The following is a 25823-nucleotide window of genomic DNA, read 5'->3' as shown; positions in this document are numbered from 1 at the left end:
GCACCTTTCTTCAGAAGGTATGAGGTTGTGTAAGAGATGTTATAGCTATAATTACCGAGTTGTCTGGAAAGCAGAAGCACAACGGCCTCATCTTTGCTCACATCAGTGACAGAAGCCGTCTGAAAGCTTTTCAGATATGATGTGTAATTTAGAGAAGCCGCTTTGAATCTTGGGGATGACTGGCACAGGCTGGACAAAAGACTATGGCGTGCGCATAGACACGCTCCAATCAGGAAGTAAAGGCTGACAAAAATCTCTGAAGTCAGTAAAAAATGTTTTTCAAAGAAACTGTAAAAGCCACGTTTGGCTCACATTCAAAGATGCCCCAAGCTATTTTTCAAAATGCAACATGAATTGCTTTGTTTTAGTGGTGATTAACTTTGTGTTTTATTGCTTTCTAAATTCTTAATTTTTCTTATGACTATAAATGTTAATTTGCCAAGTGAGGTAATCCTACAGCATATTATGTAATAAAGAAAACCATCCCAGTGGGCTTTCTGCTGAGGCTTACCCGGATCATTTTTTAAATTAAATTATTTAAATTAGACAGTAATCACTTTTCTCTACAGTCTAATGTAATAATAATAATAATAATAATAATTTGTTTTAGTAAACCAGTTAATATTTATATTGAGAGAGGATTAGCTTATTTGTCTTATGAAACAGTTATTAAATTATGCTGAAGTTTCCCTTTGGACTGATTATTTGATTAAGTTAACTGTTGCAGCTCAGCAGCTAACCAGTGATGAGTCTAGAGCCCTTTTGGCCATCTAGGCAAAAGTTTACAGTGGCCCCTCGGACCAGCATTCACCACATTTATTTAGTAAGTAACCTGATGCAAACATTACCAAAAACAAGAAGAGTCTTATGAAAAAACATGTAAAAAGTACACTGTAAATGGCAGAGACCATTTATTCTTTATTTTGGTAATAATAATAATAACTTTATTCGTATGGCACTATTAAAAATCATATAGTTACAGTGTTTCACAGTTTGAATAAGACCACAGATTTAACATGTTCCAGCTTGCAGACACACATACAGCCTCACATTCATTCCAACACTCCTCCGTACACGCGAGCGTCTCTCCTCCACAGTAAAGGCTAAACTAGCAGCATTTAGTTATCTAACCTTAAATTTAATCATTATTGTCTCCTTCGCTCGCCTCTGTCTTGCTTTTCTCTCCTCTTCCTCTGTTGACCCTCTTTCTTTCTCACTCCCAGATGGATCACTCCTCTTCATTTTCACTGAATAGCTTTTGTTTTTGTCATTGGGTTTGTGTAAAGGAAAGCGGACTTTCAGCACACTGGTTACCAAATATAGAAGAGGATTAAACATTTGACAGCTGATATTCTCTGTCATTCGCTCACTGCAGCTGTGTAATGTGTCCTGTTTGTGTTCACTGCTCAGGAAACCACACAATATTAAGATTTAAGAAAATAAAGTCAAACTTTGTGTAGACATGAACTTCATTTGTTTAATAAATCAAATTCCTTCACTGAAATGATTTTGTTTGGAAAGGGGGAGATGTTACACAACAAGAGGCTGATGATACAAACAGATTCATCATCTTACAAAAAAACATCCGCAATATTTCTCACATTCCGACAATGCGTACCAAAACCGCATCTCCAGAGACTCCTCTGTAACTTTCTAGAAGATGGGAGGTTTCTCTCTGGCTCCTCCATAATTTCGTGGCTGATAGGTGGAGCTACTCAACCTGCGGCCGCTAGGGGGCGTGCAATGGCGTCCACCTCAAGTGGATTTGGCCCTGTGTGGGGATTGGGGAAAAGTCGCAGATAAAGAAGGGGGAAGTCATGGCTACTGATAGCGACAGTGGGAAGAAAATATGAGAGAAGCAGTGACGTGAACAGAGAGCCAGTTCACTATGCAGGCTCCAGTCTGATAAGAAGAGGAAAAGCACGCAGAGATAGTCAACCTGTGGGAGTCACAGGGAAAGGCGTGCGTGAATGTGAGCTGCTGAGGGAGAGGCAGTGAAGCAGGGGACAAGCCAGAGGCTGGAGGGGGGAGTGGTTACGCTTGCTTGTTGCCTGTATATAGAGAAGACCGAGACTGACAGAGCAGATCCTGTGAGAGAGTTTGGAACAGAGAAAAGGAGCCTGACCTTTTACCTAAACTCTCTCTACCTGTGAGGGACTTCCTGAGCAGCACACCAGCAGTAAATAAGCTGTTTCTTACTGGATTACAAAACCAGGATTTCTCTCTAAACTCAAGGTAACAGCAGTTTCTGTTTCTCTGCACTTTTCAGCAGCAGCTCTCAGGCAGGTGCAGCCTGAGCGTCATAGTCTGGCTTACACTATTATCAAGTTACTTTAAACAGAAGAAGAGGAAACTTTTAAGCTCTCTTTCAGAGGATTGTCATCACCTTCCATGTTTTTAGTCTTTCTCTGTATAATTATTTAGATGTATTGTAGAGCATTGGTTAGTCAAGCCTTTGCTGTTACGACATATGTATCTTAAGGGTGTGTTGGGCACATTAGAGCTACATTAATATCAACGGAAGGCTGTTTTGTCTTTTTTTTTTTAATGGAGGGTTGTTGGGTTCAGGTGGAGTGGCCGCTCCAGACACCAGTAATCTCTTCACTCACCTGCTGAGGTGCAGTCCTCACTGGACACCTGTAAGGTGTTCTACATGATCCAACCCACTTCCCCTTAAAAATCGAGCTTAATGTTTTTTAGTTTGAGAGAATAGTCAGGACTGTGTAACACAGGAAAAATGGTGCTGAGAGGGCTTTTATAGAGACGCACTGAAGAATGAATTATCTGCTGGGTGTTGCAACAATGTGTCAAAGTTCAGTCTTGGGAAGGAAAGTGATCAAGTCACGTGTGTAAGCAGCTAAAAGTTTGGTTCACCTTAATTACAGTTCAAGATTTGGCCCTTGTTTTTATGTTTTTGTTGTTGTTGTGGGGTTTTTTTGTGTGGGTTTTTTCTTAAAAAATATTTCTAGCCTTGGATGTTCTTTTGCTTCGCTACTGAAAAGGTTGTATGAGTTACTTTAACCACAAATCACTGGATGATAGGTTTTAATTTCTTGTTCATTAGCAGTGAAGCATAAAAATGAAAAGTACGTTGATGCATTAATGTATTTGTGGTTTATAATGTTCCCATTTAAAAAAAAAAAAAAAAAAAAAAGTGCTGCCGTGTAATGAAATACTGCTCAGATTTATGAACTCACTGTTCATAACTGTGGTCCTGAAGCTGCTGACACTGACTCCGCATGTCTCATCTGCCACTGTGTTATGTGTCCATGCGCTATAGTGTGTGTGTTAGAAAGTGAGCGGGTAACCCTTACTGAGGGTTCATCTGTCCTGTAGCTGAAGTGGAGGATCAGTAGCTTGGCTACAGCTGTCTGGAGCCCTGATGGACCATATGCCATCTGTGACATTACTGAAAGCTTTAAGATCTTTTTCTCAGGATCGTATGATTGAAATATTGGGTGTTAACAGGATATTTTACACAGTAATATGGACTAAATCTATAAATACTGTCTCATTTAAGTAAGCAATTGAGCAAAAATACTTTCTTATCGCTTAACAATCTAATCTAATATGTGAAAAGAAGCTACAGATGATAAAGAAGAGCCTCTGAAGACAACTGCATTATGATCTCTGCAGAAGTGGGTTTTTTTAGCTTTAGATTGACCTAAAGACATCACCAGCATGATGAGCACACTGGCTGGTGTTTTATTGCACTGCTGCTCAAAGTCTGACACAACAAAACACTTGTGTAAAGGACAAGACCTGCCCATCCCATGCTGCCATATGTTACTGTGTGTGTGTGTGTGTGTGTGTGTGTGTGTGTGTGTGTGTGTGTGTGTGTGCGCGCGCGTGTGCGTGCACCAAGTAAAGGCACAGTCATGCAGAAAACAGCAGAGCAAAGGCCTTTTCCAGAGCTGTGCTTTATGTGCACAGGGTCCATTGTGCCGAGAGATCTGATTGGATAATTAATGATGCTGTTTATGTAAGCAGCGGGGGCGAGCCCTCCTCTTGGTCCGACCCTGCAGAGACTCCCCTATCCAGTGACCTGAGACCAACACAAACAAAAAAACAATGCGTGGGATTGTTTGACCTTTAATAATCCCGAGACCTTGAGCAGGGACAAACAAACTAAACGTGGGCATTGAGGATATTACATGTGCATATAGACATGTCAGAGAACCTGCCCATCATGCACCGTTCAACATATTTGATAACATAACTTTTGCCACTGAGACGATGTTCTCCATCACGCTGTGTGTATTTTCATATTTAGCTGCTGTTAGTCTTGGCGGTTTAAAAGGAAAGTTGAGGAAATAAATAGACAATCTCCAAGGATCACATGGGTTTCTATTTAAACCATGTGCTGCCAAGTCTGTTTAAACTTATCTGGTGTGTGTGTGTGTGTGTGTGTGTGTGTGTGTGTGTGTGTGTGTGTGTGTGTGTGTGTGTGTGTGTGTGTGTGTGTGTGTGTGTGTGTGTGTGTGTGCCTCATTGTTTATATGAACTGCTCAGAAGTTGGCAGCAGTAATGCCCAATTCCTCTGCTACACTCTGCTGCTCTTCCCCCTGCAGAGTGGAGCATTTTAAGTGTGTCTTCTTGAGCATCATACAGAGGTATGCCTTGGATAACACTGGCTTTATCCACAACTCTTAAATGTTTAATTTCTGTCGCCTCCCTGTCGCAGGTTTATCATGAAGCTCATCCTGTTGACTGTGACCGTGCTACTCCTGGTGGTGGGAGAAGGCACTGCAGACAGAATCCTTTCCAGAAGGACCAAGAGGGAGCTTGCCAGTCCACTTCATGTTGGCGGCATCAGAGACCCATTCGGCTCCTACTGCCAGAGACGAGGAGGCTGCTGTCCTGGCAGGGACGACCTGTGCACCGTGCCGTACCTGGACACGATCTGCTACTGTGACCTGTTCTGCAACCGCACGGTGTCCGACTGCTGCCCCGACTTCTGGGGTCACTGTCTTGGCGTGCAGCCGCCTTTCATTGGTATGTGAAGGTACAAATGTGTTTTGGGGGGCATCAGAAAGTGTTGCAACCATGTGTGTGAGCGTGTGGGCATGTCTTTGTTAGTTAAACTCTGTCAGAGAGCTGCAGGAAACCCCACTGACAAGCTCCACGCTGGGCCACGATGGAAAGCAGCGTGACGCCCCTAATATGCTGAAAATGGATTAGAATTGCATACCTGCTTTTAAAAGCTTCAGCTTGTTACTGCATTTATATGAAGTGATCATACCAATGTTTCTTACTTGGACAGAAACCTTTGATCTTTCTAATGTTTCTTTGATTTCTTCTGTGTGATTAATCACAGAGTTACAGGGTAAACGACAGTATTAATATAATGGATTTAATAATAATAATAATAATAATAATAATAATAATAATAATAATAATAATAATAATAATAATAATAGAAAGTCAAACTATATTTCAGCATACATAATGATTATCTGTACGTTCCCTGTCCCTTAAATCATCTACATATAGCATCTGATTGTATTGCAGATTAAACTCCTGTTCGTTCACCTGTGTTACTGGTTGGTTGACTACATTTGGACTCCCTCACAGTTCTAGCACCATCCTCTCTGCCGAAGTGTGAAATGTGCCAGCAAAGGGCTACCTGAGAGCAGCGTAGGGAACAGTAGGCTTCTTATTAACCGAGACGGTGGGAGGAGGGGTGTGTAGAGGGATGAATGGAGGTCAGGAGAAAGAATGTGGGGTATGCGGCCAGACAATGGGTACAGGACTACAAAGTTAGAGAGGTCGATGCAGGTATGTGGGCCGTGCTCGATAAGGTTTGGCACTCAGGAGGTCCGACGTACAAGCATGTGCACGCAAGCATGTTTGATCACACAGTCAGCGGAGGGAAGCCACTGAAAGACAGCTTGTTATGATAGGTCTTTCCTCTTAACTGCTACTGTTTTTTCACTCGGTCTGCGCTGAAGGAATGCTATACAAAAAATGTCACGGTAACCATTGCATATGTTCAGTCTGCACACATTCCTTCTGTATTAATGTGTAACTTGCCACTTGCCGAAGCTCTGCAGTAATTTGAATTACGATAGACCGGGCGAGACAGCTGTGAGAGCATCAGTCATAGATCACACTGTCAGCACGGGGCCTCACACCAGAGGCCGGGAAAACCTGCTCACACTGTAAATTCTCAGCCAGATTATGCCTTAAATTCCACATGGAGTCCCCTCTGACAGCATCTTCCACTTTACGTAAGCTTGTCACCAAAACACCAACGTTTTAACAGTCGAGTAAGATGGGCCACTTTTGGGGTCGTGACAGCGCAGGGTGTGCAACTCACAAATTTTGTAAAATTTTTGATGTTTAATTATAGATGGAAGTGGGGGCTTTCCATGCTATCTCAGTAGAGTTGGTGCAGTGGGGCGTAAGCTGGTTAAAGCATGACGAGAGCCCGGGAAGCCTGGGAAGGCAGGAAAGAAGCTAACGCCACATTCCTACACAGGATTACTGGCTTAGAGCTCCTTAGACCTCACATATTCTGTGTGTTAATACTAAGACTAGTTGCTGTTAACTTTTACTGTGGTTGCAAGTGAAGGAATGTGGTTACTGTGTTATTAATATCAAGTGTGTATGTGTGCTTTTAAGCCTCCGTGTACAGCATGTGTCTCATTTGTGTCTCAGTGATTGAGACTGTGCGTAGCTTTTGTTGAGATTAGCGATAGGATCTTTATTGTTTAGCCACATCAAACCTGCCTATATTAAATTGCCACTCTTTGTCTTTTCTCAGGCACCTGTGAAAGAAATGGAAACACGTTCTTGACGGGGCAAACATACAAAGAAAATTGCAATTTATGGTATGTACACCCCGCCTTTTCCATGCATTCTTTCTGCCTTTTAAATCAAGGGTTTTCCCTTTAATTTCCCTCTGAAGTATCTTTAAGTTCGAACATTTTCAGGTTCCCAGTTTGTTTTTTTTACCTGTGTAAACACTAAGCATTATATAAATATGCATGTAATATTTTTTTATAATTTGGAGGGGAATTTTTTTTTATGGATTTGGCTTTACAAAAGCTGAAAAATCTGTTTTTACCATCAAGTTTCTCTGACTCCCTCTCTGACGTACAGCGCTTGGTATTCCTAAAAGCTGTGGGGATTTGCACAGTTTAAAATGAAGCTGTAGGTTGCAAAATGTGCCTTTGCACAGCATGTGTTTCTAACTATGCTGGTGGCTTTGTGGAGTAATGTTCATTATTCATTTTTATATCCTTGTTTTGAGTGAAAATCTTTCGCTGATCACATGATCCTTACTCACATATGAGCTTTAGTCACCTGCACCTGAAACTCTGTCTGCCTCCTTCTGCCCAGCTCTGCGTGCATAATTTTGTTGAGTTTTTTAAATGCCTGTAAGAAATGTGCAGGTATAGATAAGATAAGATGACAGATAAGCCGTGTTAGTTTGTCCAAATAGGAGAAATGACTTTAGGCCTGAAAAATAAAATATCTCAGCTCATTATGATATTTTGTTTAGAGATCATTTCCACTTTAGGATTCCTTGTAATAACTTCTGGTGATTCTCCATCACACCTCCATCATAAACTGTATATAAAAGATGGCTGTAGCCTCTGGGGCTGAAATGTGAATCTGTGTTTTAATGCTGCATTCTGTCTAATGGCCAGCAGGGGGTGACTGCTCTGGCTGCAAATCCGGTTGTTCAGTGATGACGCGACGAATCCTACTTCCGGGTCTAAAGTAGTCTGCGTTTAATATGGCTTTTGTGTTGTTAACATGTTTAATGTTATTTATTTTCTTCTATTTGATCTCAAAAAGCTCCTAAAACAGTCAGTGATCCCTGTTGACCTCCCTCGGCTTTTATTACCGCTAATCATTTATTTAAGCTCAGTTTTTAAAACCTTAGGATGTAACTACAGCCCAGCCCATGCAACAGTATATGAATGACTAACCTCGTATTGTGGATGGATTATCTCAGTTGTTCTCCTGGCTGAAGTTTGGTCCTTTTACAGCATCCTGCCATGTGATTACATTTGTTTCTGACCACCGAGAACACTCACGTTAACTTTTATCCAGTGGAAAAAAGTTAGCTTGTTTATATTATGCTAACATAGCTGTGTCGCTAGCGGTCACGTAGCACATCATTATATACCAGCTAGCCCAACTTCAGTAACCCTACAAACGTCACTGCTGTTTAGTTTTCTGTCTTCATTTATGCTGGAAGTGATAACAGAGCTGTACGTTTTAATTTGTTTCCAAAACCCCGCAGTCAGGACATGCTATATTGTATTTAGATAGAAGCTAGCGAGCTAACTCCCTGCTAACTTCTAACTCCGCTAAATGTCATAAATTCTGTTTTCATGGATGCCTGGATGTTAAACTCAATTGTTACACCTGGTAGAGCAGAACGCTGATCATTTTATTAAAGATGAAAGACTTTAGACAGTTTTTCAACTCTCAGTAATGCCACAGTGATCGTTTGATATATGGACCTGCAGCGGAGTTTAGACCCAGACACGGCTAGTGACGTCAGACTGAACAACCGGATAGAAGCCCAGTTGTAGAGATGTCTGTCTTGTTGTTCAACTTCAGATTTTACTCTCAATCCCTCGCTTAAAGTGTTACTTGATACCAAAAGCAGTTTATTTTGTAAATTTTGGTCCCATCTGGTGGAAAATAGTAGAAAAAGCAGGGTATTTTTAGGCTACTTGGTCTATTGACACCTCTCAGTCAAACCAAAGGATTTCATGGTGTTCATCTTTTGTATATAGTCTACAAACCACACCTGCTAAGCACTCTGTTACACACTCAGAAATGTATTTATGCCCCAAAATGCTGACTTTAAATAATTTGATAACATGTAAATTTCCCATGTAATTTTGTACGTGAGCACAAAAGATAATTAACTCGATTGCTGTAGCTGAGTGTATACCAAGCATTTTTTCCCTTAATGATTAATTATTTGAATAAATACACCTTTGATTTTATATATTTGAGTTGCATTTTACTCAAAATCATTGCTTTATGTCATGTTTTTGAGGTGTAGATCCTTGTTCTCAAACTTTCTACTGCCTGTCCTCCAAAGGCTTTTCTGTTATTATAAATTATAGGATAGCCTAGTGGTAAGCTTAGACAGCCCTTATGCGAATTATTTTTCTCCCTAGGGAAGAAGAGAGGTTTGCATTTGCCTTTCTACGTGACTTGATAGACTGAATCTGAACTGAAACAGTTTTCCAGTTGAGTTTGAGTCTACTTCAATAGAGATAGAAAACCACTCTGCTTGAATACATTATAATAAGTCTGTACACTGTAATACAGCTCTCTGTAATTGACTCCTTGAGTAAATCTCCTTGGCAGTCCTGCATTATTTTTCCAATTCAGTGTGTTTCTAATTCACTTTACTACCGTGACATGAAGTCAAGAGCTTCTACAAAGAGCATTGTGGATTAACTCTAAGTGACAGGAAAGTATCTCTGTCTCAGTGATTTTCAGCACCCTGAGGGGAACAGAGCCCGTGTGCGACGGCTGCCATTTTTCTGCATGACATAAGCTGCAGTCAAGGAGCTGTGTAGTAGTTCCCAAGAGTCTGGAGGGAGGTTAAGTGAGTGAAAGCAGGAGCAGCGGAAATTGAATTCCGCATCTGTCCTCCACGCTGGTTTCTCACGTCTGTGTCAATTGTTGCTCTTTAAAGTAAGTGTGTGTGTGTGTGTGTGTGTGTGTGTGTGTGTGTGTGTGTGTGTCACTCAGTCTTATCACGGGAGCAATTAAGAAAGGAATACAGTTGATGGAAGTTGATAAAGGGCGGGGGTCCTATTTTTATCTTGAGGAAAGACTTGTGGAGGTTGTTTAAAAATAGCCTCTGGTGTTCCAGTTCCTAAAAACCAACAATAATGTGCTAACTCCCCCGTTCGCTCTGAAAACAAGAGAGTCTCGGTATCACGTGCTCTCACACGTGCTTATCAAACCAATACACACAGGAGTTTGAAAATTTGCACCACAACTTAGGCTCGGACGGATACACGCGGACATGCTTCTCCTACTCCCACTCCCTCCACTTATTAATTTCCCAAATGCGTGTCCTCCCAGCTCTTTCAGAAATCGGCTCTCGCCCTTTTCCCCCTCCCGAGGCTCTCATTAGCAGCGCCCCTGCACTCTCTTATCTGTACCGCCTATGTTTCTTTACTGATTTGAACAGGAAAGGGAAACTGTTCTAATGACTAACTGGTTTAACAGCTGCACTTAATGCACTTTGACATCAGCACCACAATCAGTATAAACGTCATCTGTCTGTGCAGCACAAAATTAATCATCCGCAGATTGGTTTTTAGAACAGACTAAGTGTCGTGTATTCAGCCTGCGCTTATATTTACTGTTGTGAGTGTTAACGTGTAATACAGTATGTGTCAGCTTTTTGTCTTGTTAATGGGATTTCTAGCTAATTTGGTTATTTACAGATCTGCTGCCATCCCGATAACATGTTATCTGTCCCGAAAGATCTGAACCTCGGCGACTTCTCCTTTCAAAGATGGTCTCTGGGGTAGCAGTCTGAAGGAACAGTTGATCTCTAATTTGATTTGGCAGCTGCTTTCGTCTGTTGGCTCGTTATGTCAGATGGGACAACAGCCAATGCCAGCATAGACTTTCTAAGTTTATTTATTTGCTCAGATATTGTAGATGCGCCGTATCTTCAGACACACACACACAAACATGGCTCTGCTCCGACTGATCTGGAAGCATCAATGGCCAGATATGGTGAGATACTACACCTTGTGTTGTCTAGCTGTTATCCATGCTCTCTCAGGCGAGTAGATCTTAAATTGGGACTGTGACGGGGAATGTTAAATATGTCCTCACATCCCTTATATTTTATATTCAGTCCCACTCTGTCCCTCAATCTCCATAAATCAAGCCTATCCCTGTGTGTTTATCGCAGACCTACTGGCACTGTGCTGCTGCATGCCTGTATTCCTGCTGGAGGGTGGAAGAGGTGAAAGGTCACAGTTGCTTTGAACCAATCAAAAGCCATCAGATGGTCCCTGTAGGATGCTGAGCAGAAACACACTGGTGTAACCTTTTAATGTAACATGAACGTGGCACATGTGTCCCAGCAGGAAAGTGAGCCATTTGAGAGGGGAATACCGTCCATGGGTTTCTGTGTGACTGAAGAGGTCAAATTCCTCTTCAGTCACACACATCGCATTTGTTTAGTGATGGTCCTGGGTAGTAAAACATTTCATGCACAATTCATGCTAGCTACATAATTATCTGAGAAACACCCCTGTTATTGTTTGGCTCACATCCTCAACACTGCTGCTGATCATGTGACTGTTAAAAACAAAAGGTTTAGGTTTAAATTAAGTGTCTAGATTTTACCGTCTACTCATGTGTGGATCCGTCTGTTTAAAATTGCACAGGCAGTTTATAGTTTTAGCACATTTGATGTATTTTTAAAACTGAGTTTGTCACAAGAACAAAAAAACGAGTAAGCTCAATGTGTTGTATGCTACACAGAGCTATTTATAGCATGTATAAAACAAGGTTTGCACAAAACAGGCAATGGTTCTAAGACATATAAAGTGTGTTTAATATTAATAAGTAGCAATAATACATTTATCATTGAAAATCTGCAATACATTTGAGAATGCGTTTCTTTTTTGTGCTTTTCTATGTTTCATAGGGAAATGTGAAGTTGTTTTCTCCGTTTCATTTATGCAGGATTTGTGCGGGGGTTTTCTGTTTAAAATAATAATCTGAAACATGTCATGTGCATGAAAATATATTAGAAATAACTAAAACACCCACTGGTGCATACTGGATGTACAAGTAAAAAGATAATGCAGAGTGGATCTGTTTAGTGTTATCTCAGCTTTGAGGCAAGTGATTGAAGCGATAACCCAGTGAGAAATACTGCTGACTGAGGTATGATTGGGGTGGAGGGGAGCACACATACAGGAGGGCTACCTGTGCATTGCAAATTGTCAACTATAATACGCGTGATAGCGATGGGGACTGCTTGTGTGTATATATATGTGTGTTTGTTTTTTTTAAAGCCTTTCCATTCTGATGTTGTATTACCACACACACAAACACACAAAGGCACACTTCTCGGCAGTGAGTCATCAGAAAGTAAATCCTCTGTTTCTGAGCATCTCCAAAGTAAACATCTGTGTGTCATCGTTAATATCCTGCTCACTTATTTTCCGTTTTGCCGAATAAAAACGGATCTGCATTCTGCAGCCTTAAAAGGCTGAATAATCTAAGCTTTTTATTTTTAACCATCCCACTCCATAATTTCTCCAGCCTTTTCCGGCTGCTAACATTCTTCTTTCAATTTATGTCTTATTTGGGAAATCCACTCAGCCTCTGCTCACTTGCCTTTGTTTAATAGACTTTAGTGACTGTAGCATAAAAATACACATTTTTTCAGGCACTTGTAGTTTCTTTGAATGTCCCCTACTAACTTTTTTTTCTCTCTCCTGTAGCACATGTGGGACTTCTGGACGTTGGGAGTGTGAGCAGAACGCCTGTCTCATTGAGCCGGACATTATCCAAGCTGTCAACAGAGGAAACTATGGGTAAGAAACAAATAAATATAGACACGTACTTACAATACTCTGTTTGTAGTTAAAAACACATATGATTTCTGCCTCTTTCATATTGTTTTTAGGTGGAGGGCAGCTAACCACAGTGAGTTGTATGGCATGACTTTAAACGAAGGCATCCGCTACCGACTGGGCACACAAAGACCATCAAGAACAGTCATGAACATGAATGAGATTCAGGTACAGGACTCTTCGTTCATTGAATCATCAAATCATCGTTAGAAAATAAATATATGGGTGAACTTTCTAAAGGCTTAGATACAAAACTTCACTGATTGGACTCCTTATTTAAATCTCTCACCTGTAGTCTGGCTCTTGTCCTGCCTCTCTCTGCCCTTTCTTCTTTTTCCTCTCTCCTCCAATTAGTTGCAGCAGATTTCCTGGTTCTGCCAGAGGTTTCTTCCTGTTAAAAGGGAGTTTTTCCTTCCCACTTTCACCAGATGCTTGCTCATAGAAGGTTGTGTGATTGCTAGGATTTCTTTCTAATATTGTAGGATCTTTACTTTGCAATATAAAACACATTGAGCTGTTGGCTGAGTTTTACATAAAATTAAATTAAATTCACTTAGGTGCCCTTGATATATCCATACAGGAAGTGTAAGAATATAACTGTACTGGTCGCCACTAGGTGTAACTTCTTAAACTCTGTTTCCACTTAAAAACGACAAAAGGCATAACATACGGATAACATATCATTCATCTCCTGTTTCCACTAATACTACAACTATGGAGAGAAAACCAAAATGATGTCTTTAGATATTTTCAGAATTGTACGATGGAGTGATTTGATAACCAAGTGGTTGGCGTGCATACTCAGGTTCCCTGAGCAGTGACTCGTTGGATTACCGGTTGGCTGGACCATCATGTCTTTCTTCACTCATGAATAGCAGGAAAAAAGTAACATAGAGATTTACATTCATGGGAAATAATATTCAACAGAAATCATTGGTATTGTATACATCTGCTTTTGCTTATTTTTGTATTTAAACACAGACATTTGAAATATTACATAGAAATAGTTTTTAAAATCAGAGTATATGAAATTTGATCAACGCTGAATTTAAAGAACTATTGTTTCTATTCTGTAGTCACGATAGGAACATATGCTGAATTAGTCACAAACTGTTTCCCACTTGTGTGAGTGTATGACATAAAGAGGAGAGATGTGGGTGGAAGCAGGAAGTTTTACAGACAGGTGAGAATAAAAAGAAAAAGTTACTCATATCTTTACTTTTCAACTTTTCTTTTTTTACAAGCTCTTGCACGCTTGAAACCTATTACAAACAAGTGAGCACTGATCAAAACCTGCTTCACTTAATTATGGTGGCCTGCTGGTATGTAACGGCCTCTCTGTTTGGAGACCTCAGCCTGCTCTGTCTTTGTTTACATTTTTACCCCAGAAAGATTACATAAGACGCAACCAAAACATCACATAGAGAAGACGGAAAGGATGGTGGCGGCTTTGAGAATAAAGACAAGACTTCCTCTTGGGTCTGCGCATCCCCACTTTGCCCTGCGTGCATTCATTCCACCTCGAAATTTTGTAACACCCCCTACTCCTTCCGCCGTCAGCGTGTCCCTGCCTGTGCCACAAATCAGATCACAGCCCATTCACAAAACTCTCAGTCTCTCCCCTTTCCTGTTGTTTCTGCAGACTCGTGTCAAATGCACTTAATGCAACATTTTAGATGCCTTTTGGATCAGGTGCTTTTTTTGCACTTTGACCTGCCAGAGCTCCAAATCTCTGAGCAGCAGCACATTCCTTAAGATAAGATAAGATAAGATAACTCTTTATTGTCATTGCACAGTCATACATAGTACAGTAGTACAATGAAATTGGAAAAACTGTCCTACGTTGGCACTACATATAACACGACACGATATGACACATCACAACGTAACAAACAACACAACACAGTATATTAACTTAGTATAAAAAAGAAGAATAAGTGTATGTGTATTGCACACTGTTATTATTGCACATTAATTATTATTGCACCTTGTTATAAATATAAATATTATTGTTATCGTTTTAAACATTGTTACCTCCCCCTAAAAAGTCCAGGGAGGTATCCAGTCAGGTCAGCTATTTACATTGATCAGGGCTATTGCCCTGTTGTAAAAGCTGTCCTTGAGTCTATTTGTTCGGGACCTCAGCAGCCTGAACCTCCTGCCAGACGGCAGCAGCTTAAACACCCGGTGTCCTGGGTGTGTGCAGTCCCGTAGGATGCTGCGTGCCCTCTTGAGACAGCGAGTGCTGTACAGGTCCTTCAGGGAGGGAAGAGGATGTCCAATGATTTTTTTGGGCCATGTTGATGACCCTCTGGAGTGCCTTTCTGTGTGCTGTGGTGCAGCTGGAGAACCACACACCGATGCAATATGTCAGCACACTTTCAATGGAGCAGCGGTAGAAGACGGTCAGCAGCTCCTTCTTCAGGTCCATTTTTCTGAGGATTCTCAGAAAGTGGAGACGCTGTTGGGCCTTCTTTAAGACCGCAGAGGTGTTAGAGCTCCATTGGAGGTCTGTGTCTATGTGCACACCCAGAAACTTGAAACTGGAGACCCTTTCCACGCACTCCCCGTTGATGCTGACAGGCTGCAGCTCGGACTTCCTCCTTCTGAAGTCAACTACCAGTTCTTTTGTTTTGGTGGTATTGAGGTCCAGGTTGTTGTCTGCACACCAATCTGACAGCCTCTGAACTTCAGCTCTGTACGCCGTCTCATCTCCCCCTGAGATGAGCCCCACCACAGTGGTATCATCTGCAAACTTGATGACTGTGTTGTCTGGGTGGGAACTAACACAGTCATGTGTGTACAGAGTGTACAGTAGGGGACTCAGTACACAGCCTTGTGGAGAGCCGGTGTTGAGGCTGAGGGCTGAGGAAAGATGAGGCCCCACTCTAACTCTCTGTACACGGTCTGAGAGGAAGTCTCTGATCTTAGTGATGTATCAGGTGGCCGTCTGTGCTCTGAATGCTTCACTATTAAGCAGTGGAATGCACCGCGGGCAGCCAGAGTCTTTGTCAGAGAGAGAGAGATGAAGCTATCTGTAGTGTATGTTCATCACATAATACCAGGAGATATGAATAGAGTATCCGACAATAGCTGGCGATTAAATGATGGCGCACGTCTGAGTGAAAGCGCTCTATCAGGGAGACAGTTACACTCTATAACAGAAGTTTACCATCATGATAAAACCCTAATATAACCAAAGAGACTTGTTGTTTCACAAAGAGGAGTGGCTTCAGAGGGTCCTGTCTATTCTGCAACGTTAGAAATGGATTCTGGTTCAAATGGTTGTAAAGAAATCCTCTTTTTTTTTTTTTTTTTTCTTTTTTTTAAAATGTGGCCTTTGATTAGTAGACTTATGTAATCTGCCCATGATCCAAGCTTGTATTACGAAGCTGCCCACAAGTATTTTAATTGCACCCTTCAGTTTGTGTTCTGCTGTGGCCAAACAGTTGCACTACACTACCTGACACCACATTCAAGCAACCCGTGCTGCTGCACGTAAATGTTAGCCTGTTTTTAAATACCGTTTCCTTTCTTTTCCCTATAAATTCATGTCACACATCTTGGACTGTCAGTTGGTAATAATGACTGTTTTTACTGAGAACTATAAATGTTTTCTTCGTGGGTTGCTGCAAAAGATGGAGTTGAAGCAAGAACGAACAAACTTCTTTCCCTCTTGCAGATGAACATGGATCCTCAGACCGACAATCTGCCGCCCTACTTCAATTCAGCAGAGAAGTGGCCGGGGAAGATTCATGAACCGCTGGATCAGGGCAACTGCGCTGCTTCCTGGGCCTTCTCAACAGCAGGTGCTGTCTTAGGGAAAATGACATCTGTAGGGCTAATGGGGGAACTGTAGGGAAATATCCTTAAAATGTGTCACATGCAAACGTGCATGAACTCTAGGAAATAGAAGTTCTTTAGTTCTCAAGTTTCTTCTTGAAGTGAAGCTTCCACCATGAAATTTTAGTTACGTGTTTATGCGTTTGCTTTGTTGCCACCAGCTGTGGCATCAGACAGAATCTCCATCCAGTCTATGGGCCACATGACTCCTCGGCTGTCTCCCCAAAATCTTATTTCCTGTGACACACGCAACCAGGGAGGCTGTGCCGGAGGACGCATAGATGGAGCCTGGTGGTATCTTCGGCGTAGGGGGTAAGCCCCCCTTCATCTCAGACAAAGTTATTACTGCTCGTGAATGAATGATGGGTGACTTACATCTTCCCATCCCTCCCGACAGAGTTGTGACAGAAGACTGTTACCCATATCAACCTCCGCAGCAAACGCCGGCAGAGGTGGGTCGCTGCATGATGCAGAGCCGCTCGGTTGGACGGGGGAAGAGGCAAGCCACGCAGCGATGTCCCAACACGCAAAACTACCACAACGACATCTACCAGTCCACGCCGCCCTACAGGCTCTCATCCAATGTAAGTGAAAGAAAGCTGCACAAGTGTACACAAAAACGTCCACTCTCGCTCACAAAACTACACTGATCAGCCATGGTGTGCCTGGCTCACCTGGGAATGAGTCTGAGATTGTAGAAGGGCAGTGGGATGTGCTTTTTTTTTTTTGTTTTGTTTTTTACCCACTTGTTTTCCATATCTCAGGAGGTAGGATTCAGGACTGAGGAGTTAGCTTTGTGTATAAAACTAAATTATAAACTATTCTAGTACGATGACTTAGAAAGGCTGTCTTTGAGAAACACCGCAGTGAGTGAATTACACCAATTTAAAGACAACACTCATTGTCTGCTATCATTTCAGGACCAGCGGGTTAATCCGAAATGAGATTTCCTCCTCATATTAGTGTTTCTACTTTCTGCTCAGAGACAGAAGTGAGTTACATAAGCCCTCATCCTTCAATCGAACAATAAAAACCGTAAAATATCTCTATTTTGGTTGCTAATATGGGTGGATGAATCTAAATGACTTCATGGAGACATTATCTCCGCCCTCTCTGCAATCCATGCACTAGTATCATGTAACATTTGCACAAACTGCCTCCCGAAGCAGTGTCTCCACGCTGCTGCATGGATCTTCTGCAAATCAGACAACCGCTGAGCAGCAGCCAACATGTGGTTTCACCAGAAGCTATCCGTCAGGGCTAAGTGACGGCTAATGCTTCTCAAAATCATTACAGCCTGTTGTTCCTGTCTCTTGATAGCCTGTGAAGTCAATAAGCCAGGCATTAAGACCAAGGGGCCCTGCTGAACTCAATCTTGTTATCTGGCTTTTAACTTCCAGGGGGTTGTTTTCATCCTCTCCGTTTCACTGACATGTAACGATCATTCTGTCTGTCTCACTCTCCTTTGCCTATAAATCGTTCTCTCTATCGTCTCACTTAGGAAAAGGAGATTATGAAGGAGATTATGGATAATGGCCCCGTGCAAGGTAACGCAATGCCTTTCTGTGTGTGTATGTCTTCCTTAAATATGCTTGTATTTTATTGTCAACATTGCTCCCACGTGGGTGTGACTTTTCACGAATTAAAACACACACAGCTTGAAGTATCTGACCTAGACTGATGTCATATTTAACCTTTTCATCTGAATGGGTTTTAACCAGAGTTTTAACTCTGACCCCAGTCACCCTGTCAGAAATGAGCGGCCTCCGCGGCTTGCTAGGGTTGATCTAACTTTGCTATATTAGCGCGGCTAGCTGCCTGGAGCCCATCTGGAATGCCTTCAAGTACACTTGAATAAAGGAGTCACATGTCGAAGGATGTGTGCATGTGTGTATGGGAGCGTGTGCCAACTTATTGTTCAACAGTCCAGGGAGGAAGAGTTTTGAGAAAGTCGTGGAGAGCTGCATGAGTGTGTGTGGTCCTTTGTGTGTGTCTGCTGAAGAGATTCTAATAAGAGTGAAAGTTTGCATTATATTCTCAACCAGGGAACACTGCATCTAGTGCTGATACAGCTTTAAAAACTTCTTCTATCCATAAACAGCTGCTGGAAAAACAAAGTCACACATAGCTTAGATGTGCAGCTTACACTGACACACGCACACAAACCTGCTCTGATGTTTGGGTGTGTGACTCAGGGGGGAAATCAGAATTTGTTTGGTGAAATTGCTTAATAGTTTTGGGAAATGGCTAATCAAAGTGTGTGTGTGCGTGCGCGTGTACTCATGCAGGTTATTTCCACCTTCTAATTTTCCGTGCTTGTTTGTTCTTGCAGCTATTATGGAGGTCCACGAGGACTTCTTTGTCTATAAGACTGGGATCTACAAACACACAGATGCCAGTTTCACTAAACCACCGCAATACCGTAAACATGGCACACACTCAGTCAGGATCACCGGGTAAGTTACCAGAATACCGAGACAATCCAAAACAGTTCATATTTTTGCCCCCATTTAGTGAACCAACATGCTTTGTCACAACGTGGCTCGGAGACATGCATATACAGACCTGATTGGGCTTAAAATAAACTCACCAGGTTTTAATTTTCTTTAACCCGAGTGTGTCTGGTTTAACTGTTGCTACATGCTTAGCAGTGGCCCTATCTCTTCAGAAGTTGTTTAATAAGGATGAATCAGGGTTTTAATTGAGTCCTCGTTGGTACTGGGTTTGATTCAAAGCTCCACTTGCACGTGTGTTTGCACACAGCCAGCTGTCTGCTTGTGAATAAGCGTTCCCTCCCTTCCAGACTATTGCTCTCGGAGACACACCTTGGCTCCACTCCTTCATCTGCCCCAGACAGTCCCCCCTGCCCCCCCATCTAGTCACTTTAACAACCGCAAATATGCAGGCAGGTAGACGGCTGACGCACCTGGATTGCCTGCCCACACCCACTGCCGTGCGTTTCTCTGGCTCTGTGATGTCTCCATCATCACTCTTCATCTGGCCGTCAGACTGTCCCACTTCCTTTCTTTTACTCCTCTTAACATTTAAGCCAAAATATTCCTCTTATCATTTTAGACTCCAGACAGACTGATACTGTTTTATGGTTTGTTTGTTTTTTTTGTTTTTTTAAAATATTCTGACCTTTAAGATGAATAAACCGCTCTTTGCTTTTAAATATTTTACAGGCTGTAGTTCATCCAGCTCCCTTTGACATATGTCACTGATATATTTGGCTCAGTTTACATTTTTAAACTGTGACAGTGGTTCTGAGTAATTGGTATTTGGTAACATTTGACTGTCAGAGATGGGTAGTAATTGGAACGTTGTCTGATCAATCCCCGGCTCCTCCAGTTTTTATGTGAGATAATAAAACCCCAATTACCGACTAATTCATCCAATGACGTGTGGGTTTGTGTCATACTGTAGGTAAACATTTACCTGAGTGTCAAAAAACAGCAAACATGCAAGTCCTGCATTATGACAGAAGCAACTTCTCTGCTTTTATCTGATAAGGATAAAACACAAATCTCTTTATTCGAAGCTTTCACTGTCTGTAGTTTTTCTTTCATGCATAAGCACATGTAGGATAAAAAGCAAACAAACAAACAAAAAAACCCCAAACACTTCTCATCCTCCAACCTGTACTTGGCTTATTTAAATCCTATACAGTTTTCTCAGTTTTCTTCAAGTGCATTCGTGTTTGCTTATCACGCTCGTGTTAGAACCACACCCTCTGGAGTGTAATTACTTCTCTGCAGCTTCATTGTCAGTAAACTGTGGAGGTATGCACAGTGTGAGATGATGGTGAGGATGAAGATACAGCCTCCTTCTACAACTACTGTGATTTCTGACTGCTTTGGATGTGGTTTGGCTGGATGGAGGCTTTAGCTGCGGTGCAGGTTTAGAGATGGATGGAGGCTGTGAAAGGCACTGTTTTGAGCTCCAAACCTGCCAGCCACAGGCTTCAGTATGTTTACATAGGCTAAATCCCATAGCTGTGTATTCATTTAAGCCCAGGGCCTGGGAAAGTTTGTGGAGATAGCATTGAGGTCCACTGTGGCGGAAAGAGCATTGTCTGGGGTGCTGATCCTGACTGCACTGGACAGAGAGAGGGGGATCAGTGCCCGAGAGGAGAGGTCAGAGCTGGGATGAGGGGCGCTGGGCAAGGGCGGGGGTACATGGGCACAGGGGCATGTCCATCATTGTCCCCAAGTGAGCAAGTGAGTTGATTGGAAGACCGATAAGAGATCAGCAGTGGTCCGATTCTGTCTGCCTGTCTCTATACCAATAAATATGCACACAAGTAAACACGGGGTCACACACTTGTATACAGGTGTGAACAATGCTCACAAACACCAGCCAGGGTCTACTTTAGACGCTGGCTGGGATGTTGTATTTACACAGCTGCTTTTAATGTGTCTGCTCCTGGTCAATGTGACGTTATAATCCACTTGGGAGAGTAGTGGCCTAATAAAGTCACTCGCTGAATGAAGCCTGGCACAGTTTGCCAGTGTTTTGGTGGCAGGCTACTGAGTTGGCAGGGCCTGAGGCCGTCCAGTGTATTTCCCAGCATTCCTTTACTTTATAAAAGATAACAACCGATTGCGGACCGGGAGTCTATTTGGAAATGAAAGGCCGGGTGTGGAAAAACAGGATGGGAATTGGCTTTAGGTCTGTTTTGATCATGATGAGCAGAAACTGCAGGGGTTGGCAGCAGCTATGCTAAGACCAAAGTGTATGGCATGGTGGGAATTTATGGACCTTTGCCAGGGTTTCCTGAGAACAAAGCCACAGCCACCAGAGAAGGTAAAGATAAAGTTCAGTGTCCCTGTGGGCTGCTCGTTTTTTGCAGTGTTGGTGCTCTGACGAAGCTGAGGTGCTGTTCCTCTTCCCTGTGACCTACGCCCGATGAAGAGGGGAACTCCGTGTTTCTTTGTATTGGAATGCAAAAGTGCAACAAAATGATGTCCAGCTATAAATACTCAGGATGTTGTTAACAAGGGGAAAGTTGTTTTTTTTTTTTTGTTTTTTTTTTAAACATTTGAACCCTGCATATCTGCTTTTCACTGAGCACATCTGAGGCAAAGTAATGCATTACATGTCTTAAATTATTTTTACAGCTCTAATAAGACGTAGCTATACTTTAATTTTTATGCGCTTTAATTCACTATCATCTCTGATCTGTGCACTAGGTGGGGAGAAGAGAGAAATGTTGATGGAACATCAAGAAAATATTGGGTAAGTTTTCACTTTACACCTTCTTTACCAGTAGTTCAAGGTGGCCTATTATGCTTATTTCCAGTTCCTTATTTTTGTTTTTTAGACTTAAAATAGGGCAGCACGGTGGCACGGTGGTTAGCACTGTTGCCGCACAGCAAGAAGGTCCTGAGTTCAATTCCAACATCAGGCCGGGGTCTTTCTGTGTGGAGTTTGCATGTTCTCCCCGTGCTTGCGTGGGTTCCCTCCGGGTACTCCGGCTTCCTCCCACCGTCCAAAGACATGCAGCTTGTGGGGATAGGTTAATTGGATAATCCAAATTGTCACTAGGTGTGAATGTGCGAATGAATGTGAGTGCGAATGGTTGTCTGTCCCTGTGTGTTGGCCCTGCGACAGACTGGCGACCTGTCCAGGGTGTACCCCGCCTCTCGCCCTATGACAGCTGGGATAGGCTCCAGCGCCCCCCGCGACCCTGAAAAGGACAAGCGGAAGCGAATGGATGGATGGATGGACTTAAAATAAAAATGACTACTTTTAAATCTACTCTCTATCCTCCCACTCTAAAAGGCCGCTGTTTTCTGATTGGCTGCCCCTCTCGTGGCTTCCACAAATTGAGTTCTTATAGTGTTTGCAAGTCCTCATCCCAGCTTGAAATGATCATATAAGGATGTCTGTTTCAGGCTGATGTCAGCTCGACACAAGAGTAGAAAATGAGTTTCAAACTGAGCAGCAGAAAATAAGGAAAAGTGTAATAGGTCCCTTTTAAAAAGATTGACTGAAAAACCCTGCTGCTGTAGCACAGGCAATATGTTTTAACGATTAAACAGTTAAAGCTTCTTTTCAATATGATTAAATTTTAAAAACAGTATCTTAATTACTATAAGTGATTATTCGATATTAAAATAAAAAGTCTGTTGTAAAAAGCTGTTTTTTTTTCCCCCCCTGATTGGTGAGGTGTAGGGGAAAGTAAATAAAACCTTGTCATCTTTAAGTCTTATTGTATTTTACAGTTAGTGTGATCTTATTTCCCCCAGATTGCTGCCAACTCCTGGGGAAAGAACTGGGGTGAAAACGGCTACTTCCGTATCGCTCGTGGGGAAAACGAGTGTGAGATTGAAACATTTGTGATCGGCGCGTGGGGCAGAATCTCAATGGAAGACATGCACAACCACCATCACCACCATCACCGCAGGCACATTTAAAGACACTGCAGATCTTAAAACCCTATTAAAACCTGTATTATTGTCCAAACTACAGTTGGTCTTTCTATGCAGCTGCGTCGCAGGCCATCGCATCCCCTCTACTGGCCATAAAGTGAGCCCTAGTCCTCTTTTTTTACACTTTAGTTTATTCTGGGGATCGATACAGAACCTTGTTCTCCACCCTCTGTAGCCTTTTAATAGAACGACTGTGTATCTCAAGATTCATGGCACCAAAAACTAAGACAAACTAAGCTAAAGTTCTTTCACTTTGCCTTGCAATCAGGCAACTCAGGTACCTACTGCTCCAAAGACCACACATCCCAGAATCCCCAGTATAATATCTGGTGATCATGTCATATCATGTCTGGCGACGAAGGATGTGATCTTTTTATTCTTCGGTTTTTTCTAACTCAAAACCTGTATTAACCAGACAGGCTTGGAAAAGAGGGAATCTGAGAGCTAAAATACCAGATGTCAAGACACACCCTTCTAAACCATGTAACTCAATAATATATCACTGATGACCTTACTGACATTTACCTGTCAGCTAAACAGAGGTGTAGCTTGACCCGTTCTCTTGTTTTCAGAGAGGGCACTTGTAAAGAGTTAGTAGCTGGAGGCTGTAGGGTTTCTCACACATTCCAGTAAAAAGGTAGAATCTGACACTGGAAACACAAGGTGACTTAAAAGTGTAAGATTACAAGGAAAGTCACAGTTCCTCCTAAAACTATGAAATCTTTTAAAGAAATATCAATGAAACGGGCACAATCCTGGCTCTTTAGTACGCTACTAGCAAGTGCTTAATTCATCATTTATATATTTTTACTCCTCCTTATTATGTCATTTATAAATACAGATGTGTTAACACCATGCACAGACACTGGTAATAAGCATAATTATACTAATGGTCATATCATATATATCTATTATATTTACTATATAAATGGTGAATCAAGCACTTTCTAATACCTTCTTAATCCTGAATAGTGTAACATTATTAAAAAGCGTGACCAAAATGGCAAGTTTTTGAGTTTTGAGCTACTAAGTCAAACTTTGTGGATAATTTGTCTTTTGGGGTTTTTTTTTTTTGTGTGGCAGAGATAAAATTAGGTTAAGTCTCTGTGACAGTTATTAAGATTTAAAAAGCCATGCTGCTTTCCCCAGTCCTAATATTTTACTAAATTAAAAACTGATGTCTGCAGAGTTTAAAGATTGTATTACTTAAAAAAAAAAAAAAAAAAAAAAACAAAACAGACACAAAAATAAAACAGAGTTGATCACTGCAGAAGAAAATAGGAAGTATGTATAATGTTCTTAATGTACTCTGTTCTGTGTACACTGTTACAGTTTGAGCTAAAGATGTCTTTATTCTTTTGCGGCAGTTACATTTACATTTTTTAACTACTTGTTTTACAATGTACTGTATGTAGAAATTCTCTTAACCCCCTCATGACTCTGTTGCTTTTCTTCTTCTGCATTCTTGAAACTGAACACGGTGAGTAGCTTGAGCGACGTGCGATAATGCTGCTAAAGGCCAGTCTGCGCTGCGCTGTTTGTGTTTAGCTTCGTGCATCTGATAGGTAATAAACATATGAAGCCACTTCAGAGTAACACTGTAACACGGATTCAAAGCTGTATGACTTTATGTTCTCATTATTTGTTGTGACTTTTTTTTTTTTTTTTTTTTTTTTTTTTTTATTGTTTTCTGCTGGAACTGTAAGATCAAACTGAGCTAGCTCCATTTGAAATATGTTTTTCTTTTCAGTTTCATTGTTATCATAGGCTCACTTGAAAAGCAAAGCACAGCGTGTTATTACCGCATGTCTGAAATTACACCCTGGTTTGCTTCAGTAACAATTTCAAAAGGATTTTTCATTTTTTACATCGTCACGTCTTGTGATCTTTAAGGCCTTTCCGTTGATTCCTTCAGGCGTGAACTGGCGGATGAATATAAAAGCAAAGAGAAATGTCTGGATGCTCAAGCAATGTGCAATGTGGTGGAGAGGGTAGAGATTAGCAGTCAATTGCGTGTTCCTCGTTCATTGTAAAAAAAAAACAACAACAAAACAATCCCCCCACAAAGAATCGTTGCTTTCCAGAAAGGATCAAGAGACATGAGCTGCACAGGAGGTTGACAGTAAATAAAAATACACCAAAAACAGTATGAAACTGGGCTTCTTGTCCTGGGGTGGAAGTGATTATGTCATTAACACAAAGAAGGATCAATCAAGTCTACATTTTTGCTTGTGGACAAATCCTTTACACGGGAGGAAGGATTGATTTAATAAAAGCCGCTAGCTGCTAAATTGTTATTTAAAGGTGTGTTGTAGTCCTCGCTACCTGTCAGTAACAGGTCTCAGTGTGAAAAGGTGCATATCAGTGGCTTGATTTTAAAAAAAGAAACAAAAAAGCAGAGAGAGCAGTGGAATTTGACCAAAGCTGGATTTTTTTTTTTCTTTTTCTGTTGACCAGAAACCTGTCGTCATGCTCGTTTTCCTGCATTACTTTCACTTAGTGGTTCTTTGGATTAGTTGTTAGCTTTAACCAAAATGCAATAGATGACACTGAATATATAGAAAACATAAAATATTAAAAACCCTCTTATCACATGAAGATGTTCAAAACGTTAACGTTGTGATTTTGTTGATATATTATCAAGGTTCATGTGGGACCAATTACAGTTGCAGAAGGTTCACTGCAAACTCCAAATGTGTGCCACAGAAACTGATCCTACTTTTAACCAAAATGCTTTCTCCAATTACACGAGCAGCAGACTTTCACTCAGAAAATGTGTATTTAGTGTAAAATGAACCATTTCATATTCACTGCTGTGTAGACTTTTATTTATACAAGTTGTTTAAATTATATAGTTTTTTCTTCTTTATTTGCCTGTGAAATGTTTCATTATTTCTTTGTCTCGTGTTGTGTTCACTTACATAATAAAGTCTTTCTAAAACCA

General features: G+C 41.5%; 1 protein-coding gene across 1 annotated transcript; it reads left to right on the top strand.

Moving 5' to 3' along the window:
• Positions 1 to 1929: 1929 nt before the first annotated feature.
• Positions 1930 to 25823, top strand: tinagl1 (tubulointerstitial nephritis antigen-like 1). Its single transcript, XM_085447146.1, has 12 exons — positions 1930 to 2235; positions 4685 to 4995; positions 6767 to 6833; positions 12471 to 12563; positions 12656 to 12770; positions 16285 to 16411; positions 16607 to 16757; positions 16843 to 17029; positions 17947 to 17992; positions 18778 to 18901; positions 21638 to 21683; positions 22697 to 25823. Exons 2-12 carry the CDS (start codon positions 4692 to 4694, stop codon positions 22862 to 22864), a joined length of 1428 nt encoding a protein of 475 aa, XP_085303272.1. The 5' UTR covers positions 1930 to 2235; positions 4685 to 4691; the 3' UTR covers positions 22865 to 25823.

Source organism: Copadichromis virginalis, linkage group LG22 (genome assembly GCF_057382275.1).
Source record: "Copadichromis virginalis isolate Kocher_CV1m ecotype Utaka linkage group LG22, C_Virginalis_male_GT1.1, whole genome shotgun sequence".
Classification (NCBI taxonomy): Eukaryota; Metazoa; Chordata; class Actinopteri; order Cichliformes; family Cichlidae; genus Copadichromis; species Copadichromis virginalis.
The sequence above is the reverse complement of the archived record's forward strand: the minus strand, read 5'-3'. Positions and strand labels throughout refer to the sequence as shown.

Coding starts and splice junctions, on each gene's coding strand:
- tinagl1 (XM_085447146.1), top strand. CDS start 4,692: ATGAAGCTCATCCTGTTGACTGTGACCGTGCTACTCCTGGTGGTGGGA. Junction 17,030..17,946: donor CCTACAGGCTCTCATCCAAT/GTAAGTGAAAGA, acceptor CGTCTCACTTAG/GAAAAGGAGATTATGAAGGA. Junction 17,993..18,777: donor GGATAATGGCCCCGTGCAAG/GTAACGCAATGC, acceptor TTGTTCTTGCAG/CTATTATGGAGGTCCACGAG.